This window comes from Dasypus novemcinctus, chromosome 18 (assembly GCF_030445035.2).
Source record: "Dasypus novemcinctus isolate mDasNov1 chromosome 18, mDasNov1.1.hap2, whole genome shotgun sequence".
NCBI lineage: Eukaryota > Metazoa > Chordata > Mammalia > Cingulata > Dasypodidae > Dasypus > Dasypus novemcinctus.
The window spans coordinates 67,752,431-67,775,433 of NC_080690.1; the positions used below are offsets into that span (position 1 = coordinate 67,752,431).

At 54.2% G+C, this 23,003-nt stretch overlaps 1 protein-coding gene across 4 annotated transcripts in view; it reads right to left on the reverse strand.

The window, feature by feature from the left end:
- ZC3H4 (zinc finger CCCH-type containing 4) overlaps nucleotides 1-23,003 on the reverse strand; it is a 39,213-nt gene that overhangs the window by 3,951 nt on the left and 12,259 nt on the right. For all 4 annotated transcript variants that reach the window (XM_004477435.5, XM_004477437.5, XM_004477436.3 and 1 more), the window contains 12 exons: nucleotides 20,088-20,307; nucleotides 19,674-19,784; nucleotides 17,902-18,124; nucleotides 16,388-16,539; nucleotides 15,592-15,688; nucleotides 15,345-15,484; nucleotides 14,688-14,795; nucleotides 12,024-12,135; nucleotides 10,986-11,095; nucleotides 4,525-4,883; nucleotides 3,982-4,325; nucleotides 687-938 (listed from right to left, as the gene is read on the reverse strand). In XM_004477435.5, coding sequence (XP_004477492.2) covers nucleotides 687-938; nucleotides 3,982-4,325; nucleotides 4,525-4,883; nucleotides 10,986-11,095; nucleotides 12,024-12,135; nucleotides 14,688-14,795; nucleotides 15,345-15,484; nucleotides 15,592-15,688; nucleotides 16,388-16,539; nucleotides 17,902-18,124; nucleotides 19,674-19,784; nucleotides 20,088-20,307 — 2,228 coding nt within the window. The remainder of the gene's footprint in view (nucleotides 1-686; nucleotides 939-3,981; nucleotides 4,326-4,524; nucleotides 4,884-10,985; nucleotides 11,096-12,023; nucleotides 12,136-14,687; nucleotides 14,796-15,344; nucleotides 15,485-15,591; nucleotides 15,689-16,387; nucleotides 16,540-17,901; nucleotides 18,125-19,673; nucleotides 19,785-20,087; nucleotides 20,308-23,003) is intronic.

The following is a 23,003-nucleotide window of genomic DNA, read 5'->3' on the forward strand; positions in this document are numbered from 1 at the left end:
GGCCGCTGCATTGAGGCCTTCCTGGCGGCTGCTGCCGCTGACAGCTCTCACTGGGCTTAGGGCCTGCACTGGGGCCGCAGGGGTGGGCTCTGTTCTAGCCTCCCAGGAGGGCACGGCTAACCTGGGTGGCACCTGCCCCTCTGCTGTCCCCACTCGCTGGTCCAGTTCCTAGGCTCTGGTCAGGACCACCCCAGCTACTGGCTTGTTCCGGAGAGGGTCCCACCTCTTGCCAAGGAGGCCCCCGAGCAGACCACGGTGCCTTCCGCCTAGGCAACAGCTGTGACTGTGCCTGCTGCAGGGTCCCCTAACGAGAGGCCTCCTCGCCTGCTGACTTCCCAAGACCACCGTGTGGGGAATGGGTCCACAAGGAGATGGGGGTGCAGGCAGCCCCTCCTGCTGGCCTGCCGGCTCTTGGAGACTCCCACCTCCTTCCCCAAGGTGCGCAGGATCTCCCCCCAGCCCCCAATACGCAAGGACAGCCCTGCCTTCCTGGTGTGGCCAGCCAGTTTTCGTGGGGCCACACAGTGGCCCCAGGCAGCTGGGCTCTTGGTGCTGGGAAGGAGTCCTCCCTGGCCACAGGCTCCTTCCCGACAGGACCCTGACCGGGCACCCCCACCTCTTCCCCGCGAGCGCCACCCGGGCAGCCCGTGCAGTGGGGGAGGCCCCAGCCCTGGGGGGACACGTGCCTTCCTCATTCTCCCGGTCCTGCTTGCTGCTCTCAGCCAGCCTCCTCGCTCTCTCCTCCTCCTCCTGCTGCTTCTGCTGGATCCGCAGGTACAGAGCCCTCTGGGCCGAGGGCAGGAAGTCAGGGACACCGGCACCCGGCTTCGGCCGGCCTGGGGGCCCCCCCTCAGAGAAGCTGTCAGGCTCCAGAGGGTGCTCGGGGAAGAGGTGCTCCCCAGGCTGCCCCGGCAGCTCTTCGTAGCGCCCGTAGTCCTCTGTGGCGGGGGAGAACGGGGTTCACGTTGGGAAGGGCCCGAGGCACCGGCTCCCACCAGCCCTGCCCTTCACTACACGCCCGGCCCTCGGGAAGGTCCCTGGCACCGGGGCCTGTGGAGGCCCAGCAGCGGGCAGACACAGGTGCATGCTCGTGAAGCACAAGGACAGGGCAGCGGCAGCGCGTCGTGGGACAGCGAGGAATGGCTTTGCCAAGATAGACACAGTCCCTGGGCGGGGGCAGGATACGGCCTTCCCTTCTGAGGCCAGCGGCTGCTGAGTGTTTTGAATTGTTTGTGACAAACACTGGTTTCTTTTTAATAATTGATAAAGAAAAAACACTATTGCCCAGTGAGCTCACAGTGTGAAAAAAGCCCAAACCAGTAAAAGAATGGAAAGAAATACACCAAAATGTTGCCATGGCCCCGAGTCAACCTACAGACTCATGGGTGAGTCCCCCTCTTCCTTTATCCATTCCCGAACTCCATAAAGATCGATGGGCATTTTACTGTAATTATGGGATTAAGGAAAGGAGCGCCGAGCCCCAGCCACCTCCGTCCACGTGCTCCACCATGTCGATGCCCAGGGGCTGGCCTAGGCCAGAGAGGTGGGAAAAGGCAGGCAAGGACCGTCCTTGTCCATGCGTGCGACGCACACGGACAAAGAATGTCTGCGCCCGGGCGGGCCAGGACCATGTCCTGTGGGAGGTGACAGCCTGAGCTTGCCCCAGGAGACAGGCGGCCACCAGCCCCGCCAGTGCACTTAAAGTGTGCACTCACAAGAAACTAATTTGGAATTTAACCTAATTTAAATTTAAACAGCCCCCTGAGGCTCCAAGCTGTCCTTGCAGAAAGTACACACAGACCTATTCAAACTGGAGCTCAGACTGTGGAAGAAATAGAGCTTCTGACTTTTTACACATTTTGCACTACTGAAAGTTTGCAATGAAAGCTTTTCCTATACAATTAAAAAGTTTATAAATATTCTAAATACCAAAGAACATAAAGCAAATAAAGCAAAAAGCAAAAGGTCCCCTTTTCCTAACTCCTACCTCCTGGACTGGGCCAGCTAAGCTTGGTGGGAGAACTGACATAAGGGTATAGTAGTGTTCTTTGTTTTTTGTTTGTTTTTGAATAACAAAAACACTCATATTGATTGAAGGGATGAATACACAACTCGGTGACTATACCAAATGCCACTGACTGTACACTTTAAATTATATGATTTATGAACAAAAAATAATAATAGGGTGGATTGGGGGAAAAATACACTAAATGTAAGATATGGACTATAGTTAGTAATACTTGGATGATGTTTTACAAGGCAAGGTGCTGGTGTTGGGGTGAGCCTGGGAGCCCTGGTTGACGCTATGCACGTCTGTTTTTTAAGTTCACAACTTTTACTATACGTTTGTAGTTTATGTATATTTGTATATGAATGATATACTTCAATAAATTGTTTTAAAATGGAAAAAAAAAGAATCAATTATTCGATGGCCACAGAACTCGGATATACTATACCAACTGAACCATACACTGTAAATGGGCGCAGTTTATGCAAAGTGAACTGTTCAGAAAAGGGAATTACGCTTGAGACCTGCTGTTCACAGCCGGGCTGACTTCTTGCAGGCCCCCCACCTCTGCTGCCACAATTAACCTACACTTTACTGGGGGGCGGGGCTCCCACCCACAGCCTGTGCTCCTCTCTCCAGAAGGCTTCCCGCCTCTCCAGAGCCTCAGGCTCACCTCCGCTCGCAGGCAGCTGCAGGCGCTTACATCTGCTCTGGTGGTTCTGATGCTGCCCACCCGCCGCCCACTGCCAGGTTTTATCACCGGCAGCGCAGACCCCTTCTCACTTCCTGTCCCACCACCCCCTCAAACTTCTGCTGGGCCATCCACGGGCACCCCGCACTCAACGTGGCAAGGAGGAGAAGAGCGGCTGCCCACCCCAAGGCCACTCTGTCCCCTGGGCGCTCCCTCCCCGTCAGTAACGGCGCCAGCACCCTCCACAGCACTTGCTCCCCACCCGGGCACCCTGTCCCTGATGTCTCTCCCACCACCTTGGAATGCACACATGCGAGGTGCACACATGCGAGGTCGTTGGGGCCCCCCGGCGCCACCTCCACACCCTAAAGCCCAAGCCCGACCCCGCCTGTCTCCCACCCCCACCCACGTCTCCTCCAGCGAGGCCACCACCGCCCAATGCCGCCCAGGTGCGCCCGGGCCCCCGGGTGGGTCGTTAGGCAGCCTCTGCTCTCCCTGCGGCCGGGGTTCTGCCTCCTCTGCCACCGCCCCTCTCCAGGCCACCCCCGCCTCCTCGGCTTTCCTCAAACAAGAGGAGCTGGCGCAGCCTCCAGTCACACCTCCCTCCATGGAGGCCTCCGCTGACCCAGCTGCGCACCCAACCTCATTTCTTGCTAAGCAATACGGCAACCAGCTCATTCGTTTCTTCACGAGTTTCCTCCCTGTTCCCCTAGGGTAGAGGTGGTGGAAGCCAAGCACTGGGTCAGCCTTGCTCCCTCGCACCCCCAGGCCTCGAGTGCGGCCCGGCATCCCATGGGAGTGCTGGGTCCAAGCCCTCACCTGCGGGGGCCAGTTCACTTAGCTGCGCCCTGACCACCAGACGCTGAGGATGCTGCCAGTAAGTTTCTTGTTTTAAGAAACGCAAGCAAGAAAGAAGCAAGGGAAACAGGTCAGTCATGGGAACAGAAAACTCAGAGTCACCACGGTCGACCCCGGCTGCTCTGGCCAGGGTCCCGGGCCTGCTCCTGATGGGACTACTGGCCCCTCAGCCCCGCACCCGCACGCACGGAGTCCAGGCACACCAAGGAAAATGGAAAGCAAGTAAAATACGCCACAAGTCCTTTCTGCCTCGACAGGGGAGTGACTCCCATGTCGCCGCAGATCCTTGGCCATCAAACAGCACGAGGATGGAGATGGACTTATGCTCTGAATGGGACGTGGTCCAAGGAGGAACAACTGGGTGCTGCCCACCAAGTCACCTGCGCCAGCGCCAGCAGCCGCGGCCCCCCGGCCCCCTGCATACCTGCGTCCCCCAGGAGGCCTGGTTCCATCTCCATGCCCTCCTGCTGCTGGTAGAAGTTCTCATAGAAGTTCTGGGCTGGCGGGATGGGGGGCATCATTCCAGAATGTGGGGAGTCTCCGGGGCCATAGGGCATCATCGGGGGGCCACCAGGTCCCATGGGTGGGCCGGGGTTCATGCCAGGGCCCATCGGCATGTCAGGATGCATATCGGGGTGCATGTCGGGGTGCATGTCAGGATGCATGTCGGGGTGCATGTCGGGGTGCATCGGTCCCCCCAGCGGCCCTGGGGGTCCCATGTTGGGCCCAGGGCCCATTGGCCCTGGGGGTCCACCGGGTCCAGGAAACCTAAGAGGAGAGGGAGAACAGGCGCAGGTGAGTGGGGCTGCAGAGGAAGAGAGGGAGGCAGGCGGGCGAGGCACAGCGCAAGTGTGCGAGGCAGGCGGAGGGCCGCGGAGCCAGGGTCCTGGGCAGGCTCCTGCCCGCAGGCCCCGCGCAGGAGGCGCTGGGCTGCACCAGAGCACCCATCTTGAGTCAGGCCACTCACCTTACGCCCAGCTTCTCAGCCAGCTGGCCTGTGGGCCGAACCACAATCTCAAACAAGGAGGGGATCTTCTTGTTGTACATGTCCTGCTGCTGCTGCAGCTGCTGTGGGGACAGTGGCTCGTGTGCCGGCATGGGCATCTGGGGGGGCCCTGGGGGCGGGGGTGGGGGCGGGGGCGGGGGGCCACCCTGCAGGGGCCTGCCGTTGGGGGAGGTTGGGGCCTGTGGGCCAGGGGGTCGAGGGGGTGTGGGCAGGAGGCCCACGCCGGGGGGAGGCTTGGGCAGGGGGTTGATGCCCTGCTTCTTCAGCTCTTCAACTTCCTTCTCGTCCTCGGCTCCCGCTTCTGCATCATCTGCCAGCATCTGCAGGGACAGAAAGAACAAAAGGGCGGGTCACCTGGCACCCAAAAGCACAGAAGGAGTCCACTACAACAGGTGGACACACTCCTCTGTGCTGTGGAGGAAGCCTGGAGGCCAGGCCCCTGGGGACCTCGTAACCCAGGCCAGTTGGCGGCGGGAAGCCATCCCGTGCGGGTTTCAGGGCCTCTCGTTTCACTGCGACAAAACCCAAGCTCTTTCCGAGGACCTCCGGGGACCCCAGCGCCGGGCTGGGTCTCGGGCAGCACCTCGGCAGCTAATCGCCTCCGTGCCCGGTCCCCCCGCCGGACTCTTCGACCCTGACCAGCTGAGCTCGCCCCGCCAAGCCCCAGCCTGACCCTGGCTTCTCTCTGGCCTTGTTTCTCTCTCTCCCCAATGGTGTGGTGACCTGCCACCCAGTGTGCGGGTCCCTGTTAGCTGTCAGCCCAGGAGCCCCAGCCCAGCCCCTGCTGCTCCCTGCCGGGCACTGTGTCTGGTGACCTTGTTTACTCAGCTGTCCCCTTGGTCATCAGCTGTCACCCCCACTGGGGCCAGGGATGCTTCATTCCCCGCTGGAGCCTCAGGACCCAGTACAAGGTGGATACCGAGGAAAATACTGAATAATTTCAAAGTCTGGATTTGACCAGGGCATCTGGCCAGTTAGGAGGCTGTGCAAGCAGAGCCAACCCTCCTTGGAGGTACCTCCCCTGGCTGGTGCCTAGGAGCCTAAATTACAGGAGAGTTAGCGTTGTCCCTAATCAACAAGGAGAGTTCACTGTGCCTAAACTCTGTCCAAAACTATGTGGTTTATGCCAAATACCTGCTTTCCTTCTGGGCACCTGGAACTTTGGTATGTGCCAGGCAGAGGGGCATCGTGACCAGCCCCTGGGTGCCGAATCTCTAAGGCAGATGGCATGCCACCATGTGGTCACACCTCCTTGCCAGGGGAATGAAGCACGTCCTGAGCGACTCCATGACAAGAGGAGCCTAGAAGCTGGCGCCTGCTCCTCCCTGGACTCTGCCCCGTGCTTATCTCTTTGCTGCTTTTGCTCTGTACTCTGGCACTGTAGTGACTCTCAGCTATGAGTTTGACTCTAGGCCGAGTCCTGTGCTTCCTAGCGAGTCCCTGAGTGTGAGGGTAGCCCTGGCAACCCTGACACAGAGCCCTTGGTGGACCCTGACAAGGGGTGCTGAGATGCCACATCCTTGGTGCTGCTCAAATGGCAGAAGCAGGACCCACCCCTGCGTCCTCTCTCCCTCTCACCATCAGCAAGTATCTGGAGCCAAGGACTGGCAGGGTCAGGAAACCGTACGCTGGGGGTTAGAAACCATTAGGAGGGGAGCCCTTGTTCCTAGGAGCCCAGTACTCCAAGGCACTCTGCAGACCAGCACCCGCGTTCTAACGTGTGCTGTCTGCTTTGGGAAGCCCTGCCCGCAGGGGAGAGCCCAGAATCCCACGGCATCTTGGGGCGCCACCCACAGGGGGGAATCCAGGCTGCGCTCAGCCCCAGGCCCCGCCTGACCTACTACTCCCACCTTCCACTTGCTTCCCTCGGAGCAGGCTGGCCTCTTTCTGGTTCTTGTGGCATGGGTGGTTGTCCATGCACCGTGCCTGCCGCCTGGCACCCATCTCTACCTCCCTTCACACTTCGTTATTCCACCAGGCATCACCTCCTCACACTGGCCTTCCCTGAACGCCACCCGGAGAGCCTTCCCCGTCCTTATCCCCACGGACCACCCGCTCCTCTCTCTCCCCTCGTCACTGCATCCCCAGGTCTTGGGCAGCGCCTGGCACAGACAGGACTGACAAGCATCTCTGGATGAATGAACAAAGGAGAAACACGTCCCCTGTGCGTCACAGGCTCTGGAGAGCATCTTGTTCATGCAAGGGCTGCGGAGGCTGGTGCGCCCAGGGGGCAGAGCAGTGGGCACAGACTAGCCTCCGGTTCCTCTCTGGGGTCTCCCCTGCTTATCCACCTCCCCCACCCCTGTCCCGGGAAGTCCTTCCCACTCACACACCCTCAGTCACTCTAGGCCTGTGCCCGGGGCTCCCACGTCATCTCTTGCCAGACTGGGTGCACCTTGACCAGTGTGTCCAGAATCAGAGCTGCTGCCCCAGTCCATCTGCCCCTCCTCCTCCACTGGCCACGGGCTCAGCTCTGTGAGCAGCTGACATCCCCTTGCGCCCCCAAGCCAGGAGCTGGGGTGCTGTCCCCGCCTCTTCCCTGCTCTCACCCCTGCAGCTCCCCGCCCCGGGCCCTCCACTGGCCGCCCACATCACCCTCTGCATACCAGACAAGCACCGTGCTCTACACAGAGGGGACCGTGACCCTCCATGCACTCCAGCAGCTCCTCGAGGCCCGCAGAAGGGCAAGCTGGCCAGGTCCTACCTCCCCCGCGAGGAGCCGCCCTGACACGGCTGCCCCACGCACCCCCCTCTTCCCAATCCCCCTTGCAGGGCTGACCCCTCCCCCGCTCCTGCCTCAGGTCTCCGCCCTGCCCTCCTAAAGGCCCCTGTGGGCCAGAGAACAGGCCACACACCTGGGACCCCGCCTACTCAGGCCGGCCCACTCCGTCCTCTGGGGCTGTCAGTGCCAGGGACCCAGACCTGTGGCCAGCAGTGAGGCAGCTACTCAACAAATTCATGGTTAACTAACTGCACTGAAATTCTCACACTGCCTTGTCAGCAAGCCCCCAGACGGCCCTTCTGCGCTCTTCCCGCGCCGCGGGGCCACATCTTCAGGGGCCCAAGCCTTGCAGTCAGGCTGTCTTTCTCCCACTCCGGCAGGAATCTGACCCCAGGGCCCCGTTGGTGGCTAGAGAACACCCAGCCTTTCAGGACTCAGCTGCTGCACCTGCCATACCTGCCCCAAGAGGCTCCTGTCTGAGGTCCACCTCCCTTAACTCATCCCTGTCCCCTTCCTATCCTGGGCTGTGAGCGCTGCCTCCAACCACGGACTGAATCGTATCTGCCTTTGTTGCTACAGAGCCCAGGATGACCACATGTAAGAGACAAAACAAAACAACATTCCCGGGAAACGGATGTGGCTCAAGCAATTGGGCTCCCCCCATCTACCATATGGGAGTCCAGGGTTTGATTCCTGGGGCCTCCTGGTGAAGGGGAGATGGCCCGAGCAGAGTGCTTGCTGGCACAGGAGTGCTGGCCCACACGGCAAGCTGGCGCAGCAATATGATGCAACAAAAAGAAACACAGAGGAGAGACAATAAGAGACGCAGCACACCAGGGAGCTGAGGTTGCGCAGGAGATTGCACACCTCTCTCCCACTCCAGAAGGTCCCAGGATCAGTTCCTGGTGCCACCTGAAGAGAAGACAAGCAGACACAGAGAGCAGACAACGAGAAGCGAGGGGAGAAATAAATAAATCTTAACAACAAAAAATTCCCACCAGAAGAGCAGAGCTCAGACGCCACAGAAGGCACGCCTACCCTATGACCCTCCTTCACACCTCCGTCACCTCAGCCAGCTAGGAGAGCACTCCCAGACAATGGGCGAGCCAGCACCCCACTGGGTCTCACAACCTCACTACCAGGACTAACTCTGACCCAAAAGGCAATAGGACTGAAACATTCACAGATATGCAAAGGTTTCTGGGCCCAGCCTGGCAGAGCCAAACTTCAGCAGGCCAGCACTTATGAGGCAAACAAGTTCCAGTCGGTTGAAAGTTGTATGTTTTTACCCCAAACTGAAAACAACCCACATGTCTTTCGACTGAGGACTGCATAAACAAATTTAGATACACACATACAATGGAAAAACTACTGGCAACAAATGGGAATGAGCCACTGACATCTGCAACCACCTGGAAGAATTCCAAGTGCACTACTTGGAGTCGGAGAAGCAGAAGGCTCAGAAGGCTGCATCCATTTAGCTCTACCCATGGCTGTAAGTATTCCAATTCCATTCATGTGACATTCTTGAAAAGGCAAAACTACAGGGACAGAAAACAGATGAATGGTTTCCAGGGCCTGCCAGTAGGGGTAGGCAGTGACTCTAAAGGGGCACAGGGGAGTTTTTGGGGTGATGGAATCAATTTCCTCCATCTTGATTTTGGGGTGGTTACATGAGTCTGTGTGTCAGTCAAAACTCACACACCACCGGGGAAATGTTACTGGATACAAAGTACATCTCAGTAAACCTGACTATAAAAAAACCGAGGGTAATGAAGTGCTATGATGTATGCAATAAACTTTTTTTTTCCCAGGGGGTCTGCAAATAAACTCTTAAATGGCCCAAAAATATAAACAAAAAATGAGAACAAGCAATAAAGCAAATGGTGCAAAAATAACAACAGATGAACCTGGGTAAAGAGAACTCTTTGTTTCATACTTGCTATGTGCTAGTCAGGTTCATCAGCAACCCCAAAGGCGGACATGTTTCCAAACCTGGATTAGACGGCTGGAAACTGATGGTTCTGGACAGACAGAAATATCACTGAGAAACGGGAAAATAACTGAAGGAAAAGGAGAAAGAAAAAAAGACTTTTCTAGAGAGGGTGGCTAATGGCGTGACCCTAAGTGACACCTCCCAGAAGACCCAGTCTCTAGCTCCAGCTGAAAAAGCAGAAACTTTCAGGCGAGAAGGAAATGGTTGATCTGTGACTTCTTTAGTCTAGGTCCTTCCTTCCTTGTGGCAACTGAAAGGATAAGTTTTCTAAGAGGGCTATTTTAAGTGTAATTTTCTGACCACCCAAATTCAATTCCGCTTTGGTTCTTTGAGTTCAGTGCTAATTTTTAATCTACGGGAAGTTGACTTTAGATCAAGTATATATAGATGCTTTCAAGACATGTGACTAGAAGCTGAAATAATGCTGCTTTGGCTTGCTTTAGGTTTTTATCACTGTCGAGCCACGTGCTGTCCAACATGGTGACCGCTGGTCACATTTGGCTACAGAGCTCTTGAAATGTGGCTTGAACTGTAAAACAAGCACTGGATTCCAAAGACTTAATACAAAAATGAAGGTGTCGGGAAACGGACTTTGGCCCAGTGGTTAGGGCGTCCGTCTACCACATGGGAGGTCCGCGGTTCAAGCCCCGGGCCTCCTTGACCCGTGTGGAGCTGGCCCATGCGCAGTGCTGATGCGCGCAAGGAGTGCCGTGCTACACAGGGGTGTCCCCCGTGTAGGGGAGCCCCATGCGCAAGGAGTGCACCCATAAGGAGAGCCGCCCAGCGTGAAGGAGGGAGCAGCCTGCCGAGGAATGGCGCCACCCACACTTCCCGTGCAGCTGACAACAGAAGCGGACAAAGAACCAAGACGCAGCAAAAAGACACAAAAAACAGACAACCGGGGGAGGGGAGGGGAATTAAATAAATAAAAATAAATCTTTAAAAAAATAAAAAAAAAAATGAAGGTGTCAAATCATTATTCCATTATTTAGTACTTGTTGTAATGATGACATTTTGGGTAAATGGAGTTAAATAAAATATAAGATGTGCGGCTACTGGATAATTTGCAATGAATATGTGGCCTGCGTCCAGGGCTCCTGTGCTCCTACTGGTCAACCCTGGTCTCAGCACCAACCCTGAGCCCCCAACAGGGGGCAGTCCTGAGCCAGACACGATTTAGTTGTTAGAAATGAGGTGGCATTTTTCCCACTGGTTACACTGTGAAATAAGTAACCAGCTCTAGGTATTTCTTGATCATAAAATCCTACTCCTTAAGCTGGACTTCACCTTTTCCATTCTAAAAAAATAGCCAAGTCCTAAAACCTTGTGAGAAACTGAAGGCAGGAAAACCTTCAAATGCAAAGAAACGTATTCTCTTATCCCGTTCACCCCCTGGATGTATTTTAGGAGGCACAGGAACTTGGGACCCCCAAGTCCCCAAGTCTGACTCCCCAGGGAAAACAGTGGACATTAGGATGAACTTTAAGGTCACCAGGCACTGAGGAAGCTCTGAGCCCTCGTCCGAGGAGGCCTGTCATTCCTGAGGCTGCCCTAGGTAGAAAGAGGCAGGTGTGTGAACCCGTGCGCCAATGGCCTAGCTCCAGATCGAGGTCCCTGGGAATTCTGAGCCCACACCAGACAGGCAGTGGGGTCAAATCAATGGGATGCGCACCTCCTGGCCAAGCTACCCCCACCTGCACTCACCTTGTCCAGGAGCTCCCTGGTCTCTTCAGTGAGGGGGTCGTGGGAGAACATGCAGTCATCGCCGTTGATGCAGTTCCCCGTTGTGTGGTACAGTTTACAGGGAAAATCACGTTCACGCAAAAAATTAAGGCAAGTGTTTCAACTCACAGAACCCACCCAAGGGAAGATTCCAACCTCTTTGTTTTAGAGATGAAGAAATGGAAGCCCAGAGAGGTGAAATGACTGGTGCAGGTAGCACAGTAGCTTGGCAGCAGCCCCAAAACCAAACCCCCATTCTTAAGATGCCTTCCGCAGAGCTCTTCCCACCCCACCAAGCTGGCCTTGGGACCATGACCTTGGTCCTTGATGGGACTGGTCAAGTTAAATGGTTTGTCCAGGTAACATAGCAAGTTAGGCAAATCTAGAAAGACAACAGGCAATGGCACATGTATCTCAAGAGTTTATGTAAAGAGGGAAACGGACTTTGGCCCAGTGGTTAGGGCGTCCGTCTACCATATGGGAGGTCCACGGTTCAAACCCCGGGCCTCCTTGACCCGTGTGGAGCTGGCCCGTGTGCAGTGCTGATGCGCGCAAGGAGTGCCGAGCCACGCAAGGGTGTCCCCCGCGTGAGGGAGCCCCACGCGCAAGGAGTGCGCCTGTGAGGAAAGCCGCCCAGCGTGAAAAGAAAGTGCAGCCTGCCCAGGAATGGTGCCGCCCAAACTTCCCGTGCCGCTGACGACAACAGACGTGGACAAAGAAACAAGACGCAGCAAGTGGACACCAGGAGCAGGCAACCAGGGGAGGGGGGGAATTAAATAAATAAATAAATCTTAAAAAAAAAAAAAAGAGTTTATGTAAAGAGAATGTAGAGAACATGTGCCTCAGTTTACCGATTTGCTGAATGGGAGCTGGGCAGATGTGAGGGCTAAACAAGATGGAGGCCTGTAGAGCTCCGGCCCAGCACCTGGCACAGAGCACGCACAGGAAGACCGGCATTACTACCTGTAAGGAGCAGGGGCTCTGCACCCGTGGTCAGGTGGTGCGCGCGCCAAAGGATATCATGCATGTAGGGGCAGTTCTCAGCTCTGGCACAGAAGCCAGTGATGTAAAACTTGCACAGTTCTCGCTTCTTTGGTAGTTCAATGTCGTGGCTAAAATTACAATGGTCACCCTGGAAGAGAAGCAATGAGAAGGTGAGGGGTGGCCCATTGAGCGTTCGCTTACTCCTGTCTGCAAAGGGAAGAGACTGCGCTGCTGATTGGTTACTGCTGAAGCAGAGAAGGCAGCGACAGGAAGGGACTCCCAGGAAAGGGGAGCAGGCACAGCAGAGGCAGGCTCCCCAACACTGTCCCCACCAGCTGTGAAGCTCCTTGGCAGCGGGGCCAAGGCCAGAGCCCTCCCCCTTCCGTTCCACTGCCTTCCCCTCTTTCCTTCACTTCCTTCATGCCTCTTATCTCCTCACGCTGTTTTTCACTGTCTGCTGCATGGCAGCCAATGCTAGCTGCCTACTCAGTATCCAGTTCCATGCGTCTTCATTCCTGACTGAACCCAAAATTTATTTGTAGAAGATGGTGCCCAGCTAAAAAATACTCCATTTCCCAGCTTCTCTTATGACTCTGGTCAACGAGATATAGGGAAAAGTTGCTGGAAATGACAATACTTCCTGAATAAAAAAATCCCGTCACCCATTTTTCTTCCTTCTAGCTCACAGATGTGATTCCTAGAGGCACAGCAGCCATGGTGCAACCGTGAGGATAAAAGCCTCATGCCTGCACAAAGGGCAGGAAGGAGCTGCCCACTTCACCAGCCTTGTATTGTCCAGCCCACTCCCAGACTCCTTGTTCTCAGAGACAAATGTCGACGGTGTTCACACCAGTGGAGCCGGGTTTTCTGTTATAGTGGAACAGAATCAGAACAAAACAATACTTAGGTGGAATCAAAGTTTGAGTTTTTGACTTGTCATCATTCAGTCATCAGCAGGAATTGTTTAATATCTCTATGAAATAAAGACAGAAACAGTGATCCGTATCCATTTACCCTTATTCATTCTTCTTTGCTTGTAGGTATTTTAAGGTTCTAAATCAAACGTAAATTGTAACCATAAGGAAAAGGAATATTTGAAACAGTTTTTTCAAGACAGATACAAAGTATTCCTGGAGTCATGTTTGCAAAAGTCGGCCCACTGCCTTTATATATGAACAAGAAGTGTACTGGCTGAACCCAATTTTAGGACTATACTCTGAAGAATCAAAAGCAGGGACTCGAACAGATAATTGCACACTGGTGTTCACAGCAGCATTATTCAGAATTGTCCAAAGATGGAAGCAACCCAAGTGTCCATCAACAGAAGAATGGATAAGCCCCAAGTGCTCTATCCACGCAATGGCATATTATGTATGCAGTCCTGAAAAGGAACAAAATGTTCTGCTTCATGCAACAACATGGACCAGCCTTGAAGATATCATGTTGAGTAAAATAACCCAGACAAAAACAAGGCAAATATTCTGATCTCATCAATATGAAATAGTTAGATTAAGCAAATTCAGAGCCAGAAGCTAGAATACAGTTACCAGGGGCTAGGGAGGGAGAAGGAGGAAATCAGGAGTTAAAGCTTAACTAGTACAGAACTTCTTTTGGGGTTGATAGAAAAGTTACAGCGATAGACAACAAGGTAAATGTAATTAACACCACTGAATTTACATCTGACTGTGGCTAAAAGGGAAAGTTTAGGTTGTATATATGTTATTAAATTTTTTAAAAAATGTTCAAACTCAAAAAAAAGGGGGGTATACAACATTATGGGGACAACTGAGAAAAACTGGAATATGGACTATACGCTTTAGACCAATGTTAAGTTTCCTGAACTTGACAAGTGTATGTAAGGTAGTTATATAAAGTGTTCTAATTCTTAGGGAGCGTGTACCTGGACATGTGAAGTGTTACAAGGACAGGACGTCTACGACCTACTGTCAAATGTTTAGAGAGAGAGAGAATGAGTGCTATAATAAATGTCACTAAATGTGAACAGTTGGTAAATCTGGGTATCTGGGTGAGAGAATATATTGGAGATCTCTGGATTATTTTTGTATTATTTCTGCAGCTTTCCTATAAATTTGAGATTACTTTCAATATTAAAAATTTAAACAACAAAAAAGTTGGCTGCCTGAAATAACCTTGGCTCACACGTTTCCCTCAGAACTCTAGTCACTGGCTCACCCTCCAACACTGAATTCTGCTGTGGCGTCCAAGGCCAGCCTGACTTTCCCCCTTTCCTATCAACGTGCCAAACCAAGTTCCTCTCCAATCATGAAGTTTAATAACTTAGCCAAGGTACATCACCCTGATAAATATAGGGGCCACGTGGATTGCAATTTTGGGTAAAAAAAAAACAAAACAAAATAAAAATAAGCCAACCAGAGAGCCGATATGGCTCAGTGGTTGAGCGCAGGCTTCCTCCTTAAGAGGTCTTGGCTTCAATCCCCGGCCGCGGTAACACAAACAAACAAACAACCAAGCTAACCAAAAACCCACTTACGCCTTTCTCTGGGCCCCCCAGGCATCTCGGATACCACCGAGTACCACCAGGAGCAAGGACCATCAGACAATCGCTGCCACCTCCCTCCTGGGCAGTGTGACGTTACTGTGGCCTCCAGAACGTTCCTGGAGGAGCTGGGGGGCTGCTGCCCAGCCACCAACACCAACGTGCTCTGGCTGGCCCCTTACCCATGTGCACCGCCCTTCCACGAAGTATTTGCAGATGACTTTGCCTTTCTTGTCAGACTGCTGGTGGGGCTTGTCATGGTCACTCCTCCGGTAGCTTCCGCCACCATCCTGGTGAGAACACAGAGTCTGGATGTAAAGGGGAATGAAAGGGAAGGGTGGGGAAGGGCCTCTGCAGCCCAGGTGGGAGATGGACACTGGACGAATGAGGCTGAATGGGAGACCCTGGCAGGAGGCAACGAGCATGCACTCGGTCAAGCGTCTTCGCATAATGCAAATGTTTACTGGTGGGTTGTTGCCAATGCTGAGATTGCGTGCAGGGTTTGACCCCTGTGCTACGGAGTTCTGGTGCTCTTACAGAAAAAGCACTGGCTTTCTGGAGTTGCTGGCAACTGGAAATTTGGGTTACACATGCCTTTGAAGGAACACCTAATTCCTAAAGGAGGGTGCACGTGCTTCCTGTGAAGCGCTTCAGGGCCAATCGGAAGAGCTGCAGATGCTGCCAAAGACGTGGTTTTAAAACCAGAGGATCTCACTGGCAGCAGCTTCCCTGTGAGGAAAGCCTGATAGGAGCTAGGGGACGGGATGAGAATCACAGGATGACTCATCAAAGAAAAAATCCAAGAAAGGGCCAAAAATCAGAACGAACGATCAACTTACGCCCATGTCCTCGTCATAGAAGTCCTCGTCGTCGTTCATTCCACCCTTGTTCATCCCTCCTCGGCTGCCACCTCGACCGCGGCCCCGGCCCATCCCTTTCCCTCGACCTCGGGACCCCCGGCCACGGCCTCTACTCAAACCTGCGAAGAAGAGAGACGGCATCAGCCTGTGGAGCCACCCCTGGCCCCAAGTCCAGCAGCTGCCGGAAGCTCCCCCTAAGCACACCACCTCCCACCCTCCTGCCCACCTCGTCCTCGGCCGTCCTTGGACCGGCGGTACTGGTTCAGTTCCTTGGAATATTCGTCATATTCCTCATCTCCCATTGGCTCTTCACTTTCTCCATACTGGAATTCGAGAGAGAAAGAGGGAGCAGGAAAGTGTCAAAGTGTCATGGAGGGAACAATTCATTCAAACTGGCCTAACTGGACCTAATTCTTCACTCTACCTCCTCCTTTTTTACAATCTTAGGACAATCCGCACCTCGGACTCGAAGGCCAGGTGGACAACCCCAGGGACTCGGATGCCACAGCCCCAATACCGGGTGGTCTAACCCTCTCCTTCTCCACACTCTTCCCTATGAAAGCTCCCACCCAACTGCGCAGACCAATAACAACCCCGCCTAACCTCCTCGACCACTGCGCAGCTGTAAGAACAAGCTGCTCATCATGGACTAAGTGGAGGGCACAGGGCAGTGCATGGAGCATGCGCCTGTGGGTGTAGGTGGTGGTGGGCAATGCACCTAAAACACTTCGAGGACTCTCAGGTAACTTGTCTCCAGGATGGGGACTGAGTCACGGGGGACAGCAGTGGAAGGAAGAATTCTTCACTGTCCACCCTTTTGTACCTTTCCAATTTTGAACCAAATGAAGGTTTTTCTAGCCCATAATAATAAAACTTTAAATACAAACGAGGCTGCTGTCCGATGCTTCCCTTCCTTCCGGATGTCCCTAGGCTCCTGACCTTGTTTTCTAAGCCTCCCACCTCAGCACCACAGCCCGGAGCACCTGCCCACCCACCTGCCCTGAGGCTGGAGTGCACCTCACCTCCATATCTTCTTCATAGAAGTCCTCTTCGTCCTCGGGGTGGTCTCCCACAGAGCCTCTGCCCCTGCCTCGGCTGCCCCTGCCCAGGCCTCGGCCTCGCGAGCCTCCACGGCCTCCTCGGCCCCTGTAGCCTCTGCCACGGCCTCGGCTGCCTGCATGGTGATTAGGACAGTGAGTGGGGGGTGGGTCCACTGTCAGGACAGAAGCCAACCCAGGTTATGGCCCTGAGGTCAGTTTGGGTTTGTCCTTCCCTCCATGAAACCTTTCGAGCTCCCCCAGGTAGACTAACAGTCCCCTGGGGGGGCCCTTGGCATTCTGGATGCAGGCCTGCCGAAGCATCGCTTCACTGCCCCACGGGTGCCTGCCTGCCCAACAAGGGTGCCACCAGCCACCTGTGGCAACTGAGCACCTGAAATGCGGCTGGTCCAAACTAAGAGATGCTTTTCAAAGTCTTAGTACCAAGAAAAGTTTCTCCTTCACCAATAATGTCTTGAATAATTGCATGCTGAAATTCTAAGAGTTTGAAGTATCAGGTTACACATCTTTTTCTTTTTTTTGAGGTACTGCAGCCGGGGGTTGAACCCTGGACCTCGCAGTATGTGGGAAGCCAGTGCTCAACCACTGAGCCACGTCGGCACCCTTACACATATATTCTTAGAATTTTACCAGTTCCTTCTTACTTTTTTAACGTGGCTACTAGAACATATAAAGCTATGTGGCAGTTAGCACTACATTTCAATGGGACAGCCCTGGACTCAAAGCTGACAGGAAATGGCTCTAAGACGGATTCTTAACCTTTTTTGTTCCACGGACTCCTTTACCAGTCAGGTGAAAACCACAGATCCCTTACTAAGTCCACACTACTGTGTATTATTTAATAGCTATCACACCCGCACCAACATGTCCCCACGAGAATGTCTTTTTAATTTCAGTTCAAGCTCAGGGACCCCTGGTGAAGAGCACCTGCTCTACGAGGTCAGGCTGGGTTGTTGCCTGTCGCTGGTACACTGGCACCCTCCCCCACCATCCTCCCAACTGCCACAAGTTCAAAGTTCAGTGTGGAGGGCGTGGGGCTGTAGCCACACCTGGTCGGGTGACAGGAGCGAGGACGATGCGGGGGACAGGTGCGGAGGGTGCCAGATCAAGGAGAAGCTGTCCCTTCTCTCTCTCCCCACAGCTGACCAGGAAGTGCATTTAAAAAAACAACCCTGGAGCCCCAACTGGCTGCCCGCATACCAGCCGGGCCTCAGCACAGGACCCTCTCCCCGCCCCTCACGTGCGAACTCGGGTCCCCCTGGGCCACGTGTGCAGCTGCCTGCCCTGCTCCTTGGCGACACTTGTCGCACCCTAGAGGACTGTCCGTCTCTCCTCCTGGACTTGCGGCTCTGTGAGCAGGGATTGACCCATCCATCTTGCTCTGCACTGCACCCCCAGCACCTGGCTCGGAACCTGCTTGCCACATGAGGTCTCTTGGGTCTGGCCCCCGTGCCCTGGTGGGTGCCCGGGAGAGTCACCTCGGCCGCGGCTGCTGCCCTCCTTAGCACGCCGGTACTGGTTCAGCTCTTTGGCGAAGTCGTCATAGTCCTCCTTGCCCAGGTCCTCCTCCTCACCCGCCTCATACTCCCCATACTGCTCGTTCTCGTAGTCTTCGTACACGCTGTAGCCCTTGCTGTCCATCTTGGAATAGGCCTTCTTGGGCAAGGGTGCCGTGTGCGACGGAGGGTACTGCTGGTGTGACTGTCAGTCCCGGAGAGAACAGGGAGAGGAGGGGTGAGCCGGCCCCTCAGTCCGCACCACCAGGCCCTGCCTTTCCCTGAGCCCATGCCTCAGTCTGGGGGTCTCTGACTCTGGACATCGATTCTGCCCTGGGGGGGTGGGTCCGAGATGTTTCTGTTCTTCGGGAAGGGCCACAGCTCGAGAGAAAACCTGAGAAACCCAATGATCCCTGAAGATTTGTTAGAAGAGATGGGGCACTGCCCAGATACAGAGAGGAAGCACATCTGGGGAGGGGCCTGGCAGGCTCGTGCTACTTGGCCAAAGTTTTCCTGGAGCTTTGGAATTCGATTAATGACTGCTTGGCAACCAAACAAGAAGGCTGCTTCAGATGATGCTGTCCAAAACATGCCAGTGCCAAGTGGTACGGGATGAAGTTTAGAAAATATACATTTGTTAGTAGTTATGTAGGGCTGGAGAAGGATAGAAGGATTGAGACGTAAGGGATAAAGGGGGCTTTTCTTTTCAGAGTAATGAAAATGTTCTAAAATTGATTGGGGTGATGAATGCACAGCTTTGATTATACTAAAAGCCACTGACTATATATTGATAGATTGTATGGTATGTGACTATATCTCAATAAAACTGCTTTAAAAATATAGAGAGGGCTCGGATGTGGCTCAAGCAGTTGAGCGCCAGCCTCCTACACGGAAGGTCTTGGGTTTGGTTCCCAGTGCCTCCAAAACAAAGAAAGGAAAAATACCTACATACATATATTTCAATGAAACTGTTTAAATTATATGAAAAAATTACACACACACAGACACACACGGACATATGTTAGCAGATCTCAAAAAGTCTCAACCCCTAGTTCAAAATCAACATGAACAGTGCTCCCCCCATTCTCTAGGGTGTGGAGCTGCGTGAGCAGATCAATCTCGACTCCAACATCGACAGTAAACAATCCACTATGAGGGACGATGCTGAGCCACAGGATATCTGCGACGGCTTTAAAAGGCTTCTGATTTTAAAAAAACATTTCTGATCAAAACCTGAAAACCCAAGTTGATTTTTTTCTTATGGGCTTTATTGGGGGCAAGAAAAATGGTATTCAAACTCTAAGCTCAAAGATACAATGGGATAAGTATTTAATACGACACCTGAGATATTCTACTTGCACAGCCATTTCATTTTCTTGCCAATTTTCCACAAAAGGTCACTGCTAAACAGTGGAAAAACAGTTCTGATCTAGACAAGTCAGCCTCCTTCTCCGAGACACACCGAGTCCTGCCAAGGCCACAGGGAAGAGGCGACAGAGAAAAAGGCAGAAGAGCTCGGCTCACAGAGAGCAACTCCCCTGGAAGTCAACGCCCAGCTCCTCTGCTTCAGAGCCAGGCAACCTTGGCGGGTTTCCTAAGTCTCAGTTTCCTCCTGTAAGATGGGGATAAAAACACCTGACCTCGCAAGAGTCAACAAGAAACCCCAGGCAGCTGCCATGCACAGCGGCCCAGCAGAGTTTTCCTCCTCCTGGAGCCCAGATGGGTGGGGGTCCCTGGTGCCAGCCATTACTCACCGGTGCATATGGGGGGCTGTACTCTCTGTACTTGCGATGCCCCTTCTCGCTAGGGCTGAAGTCCGAGTCCTCTGAGAAGTCGGAGAAATCATCGCTGGAAGAAGCGTGGCGCTAGAATGATAGGGCAAGTGGACTCACTGATTGCTGTCCTGGCAGGATCAGCCCCAGGACAAACACTGCCCGAACGTGCTGGAAGGGCTCTGGGCTCCACCTGAAACACTCCGCCTCGGGGCATTTAGTGCAATGGAGCATAGGCTGCCAACTCTTTTTAAAGAACTCTACCCAATTTGGGAAAGGAAAACACATTACTGCCAGTGAGTGCCCTCTGGGGCTGAAAAGCCAGGCCAGCCCTGGGGCTCGTCACCAGGCCTAAGGCCAGGCAGTGGCCACCCCAGCGAGCCCTCCCGGACCTACTTTGTGCTTGGATTTCCTCCTCTTCTTCGACCGCCTCTTCTCCTTCTCCCGCTCTTTCTTCCGTTTCCGCTTCAGCCTCCTGTGAGCCTTCTCCTCGTCCGAGTCACTGTGGTGCTTCTCCCCCTTCTCTTTCCGGCTCCTCTCTGGCCCTCCCGAGGTGTCCTGGGTCTCCTCGGCCCCGTCATCTTCAAGTTCGCCTTCCTCCAACTCACCATCTTCCCTACAAACCAACCCCAAAGCCAGTGTGAACATGGCACTTGCCAAGAGTCCTCTGATGGCTTTGGTCTGGCTGACGCTGATGGGAACCGCGGCTGTGAGCAGAGCGTGATACCCAGAGAGGCCTCGGGAGGACGCGGGATGCTGCTTCTCGTCCCATCCCTTGTCCTCCCCTCAGAACAGTCTGCTCGAGCTTAACCGGGCAGGAGGATGGGTGGGTGGGTAGTGAACACTGGTATTTACTGAAGACGCTGCCACTAACACTGGGACAAATCCACGCCAGTGTTCCCCAAAGTGTGTTCCACAGGGCTAGTGTTCTCAGAAGGAGGAGAGCAAAGAAGTTCTGTGGTCAAATGAGTTTAGGGAATCCCCATGTTGGGGACTCATAAGAATTTCCAAGAAGTCTTGCTGTAAAGAAACCCATAAGCTCCACTCTGGAGCATTTCTGAAACTCACTTGACCACAGAAGCTTCGACTTGTGGAGAATGGCGAGGAGTCTCCCTCACAGAGCGCGGTCCGCCCGCTTAGTGGGGTGTGGGCTCCCCCTGGGGGCTGTAGTGGTTGTGGAGGTGGACAAAGAGCCCTGGTTCGTAAGCAGTGGTGACCAGGCTGCGAGGTCTGGCCAGCCCTGTCAATTCCACACTGCTGAGCCCGAGGCAGGGGGGCTGAGCAGCTGGAGAAGGGTCCCCGGGGGGGGGGGAGGGCCCCCAGCCCCATCCTGGGGTCCTCCCACGTGCTGTCAGAGCTACCTCACTTGCTGTGGACCCTCCTTTCTCTCTCACCTCCAACCAGCTGGCCCCTCGGCATCCCGGGGTGAGGATAAAGAGGATATACAGGGTGAAGGAAGGGATAGCTAAATAAAGAATCCAATTTTTGAGCCAAACCCACAGACACAGTTCTCACAAGTACAGGAGCTGGTTGAAAACAAAGTTCCTCACGAATGACCGCGGAAGGCCTGTGTAGGAGCACAAAACCCCCTCCCATCTCAGTTAACTGGGACACAGAGAGTAACAGGAGAGTCCGGGACCCAAAAGGCTGACCACAAAGGGAAGTGAGCTCAGCAGAAAAGCCGTCGGCTGCTCGGACAGGCCGAGAGGCCAGGCGGGAGGAAGAGGCTACCGGGGCGAGCCAGGCCCCTGGCACCCCCAGAGGACCTAAGGGGCTTTGTGGGAAACCAAGCACCCACCCACCCTAGAACCCTCCACAGCCCTTCCACGAGCGATGCTCCTTCATGGGCCTCAGTGCAGCTCCCCCCCTGACACATCAAGGGACCCTAGGGAGGCACTTTTCTCTGAACTCTCTGATTCAAAGATGATGGGTCCAGCTCAAAACCCAAGTAACCCAGCCCTGTGGACACCTCGGGCGGGGGTCAAGGGCGGGGGTCAAGGGCGGCTCTTGAAACACAAAACACAGGGCATAAAATTCTTTCTGGTGTTTAAAAGGAAGCAATGCGGGCTGGTGACAGATCCGTGCCTTATGCTGTTTCATGGTGAACTGCAAGGATGATGTCGACAGGCCTGCAGGGAGGGGACAAGCAAGCATTCTTGGCAAGTGAGACACTTTCCCGCCTGGGTGTGGCTCGCCAAACAAATGGGGAGCAAAGATCTCGCTGGAGGGAGGCAACCCTGTCAGGAAGGCCCCACCCAGATTAAAAGCGGCTCCTGACTGGGGAAACTGGTTCTGTGGAGCTCGCCCACCTAAGGGAAAAGCTGTTATTCACTGACATGGTAAACTTCCGGCTGCCCACACTTGCGTTTGGCACTGGGGCAAACGGGTGCTGGAGCAAACTCCACGGTGTGTCCTGGTGGGAACACTGTGAGCAGGCCAGGCCACCATACCTCAGGAGAACTGCAGGGAGGGCAGACAGACACAAACACCAACAGATGTAAATGGACTAGGGAGACCCAGGGAAAGAGTGGAGGAGTAGAAGCTGGTGCTCCATGAAGAAAAGCTAAAACCTGCCTCGCTTCCAACACTTGGGTCGGGAAAAGAATGAGCCAAAAGGGAACCTGGGAGCAAATTTCGCAAAATCCCAGAGCACAGACTGAGGAACTGTCTGACCCCCACCTCACAGCCCCCGAAAGCCAAGATTAAAGAAGATAAAGCCCAAGACCTGAATAGCAAAAGGCCCCACTGGAACCTGGAGAGGTCTGTCAGAGTGGGAATGGATGTGGCGATAGAAAGCATCAAGGAGAAATTGAAAGGGAGTGAGTCAAAAGGACCAGGCAAGGCCACACAGCCAAAGCCAGAGACAGACGCATTCCAACTCCAACAAGCCCGAGGGAGGATGCATGGGTAGGGGAGGCCTCGACCGCCTGGGGTGACCACGTGCCAAGATGGACCCCTGACAGCTGCCCCTGAGGATGTCGAAGCACAAGAGGTTAAGGGATCATGAGGTGTCCCAAGCCCACACTCTCAAAGCCCCTGCTCTGAGCCAGGTACTTCACTGCATTCCCTCCTTTTCCACATGGTCCTTTTAAGCAGAAGATCCAACAACAAGAAACACAGTTCCCAAAGCAGCCACCATGATAAACAGGCCCAGATCAGCCAAACCAGGGCGGGGCGGGATCCTCAGTCACCGCCAGGCCTCTGCATTCTCCTGGGCAAGGACATGGCAGGGGGACTTCTTGCCCACAGTCGGCTGAAGCCTCCACTCCTGTCCCGATGCCACACACTGGCCTGGGCGAAAGCACAGCCTGC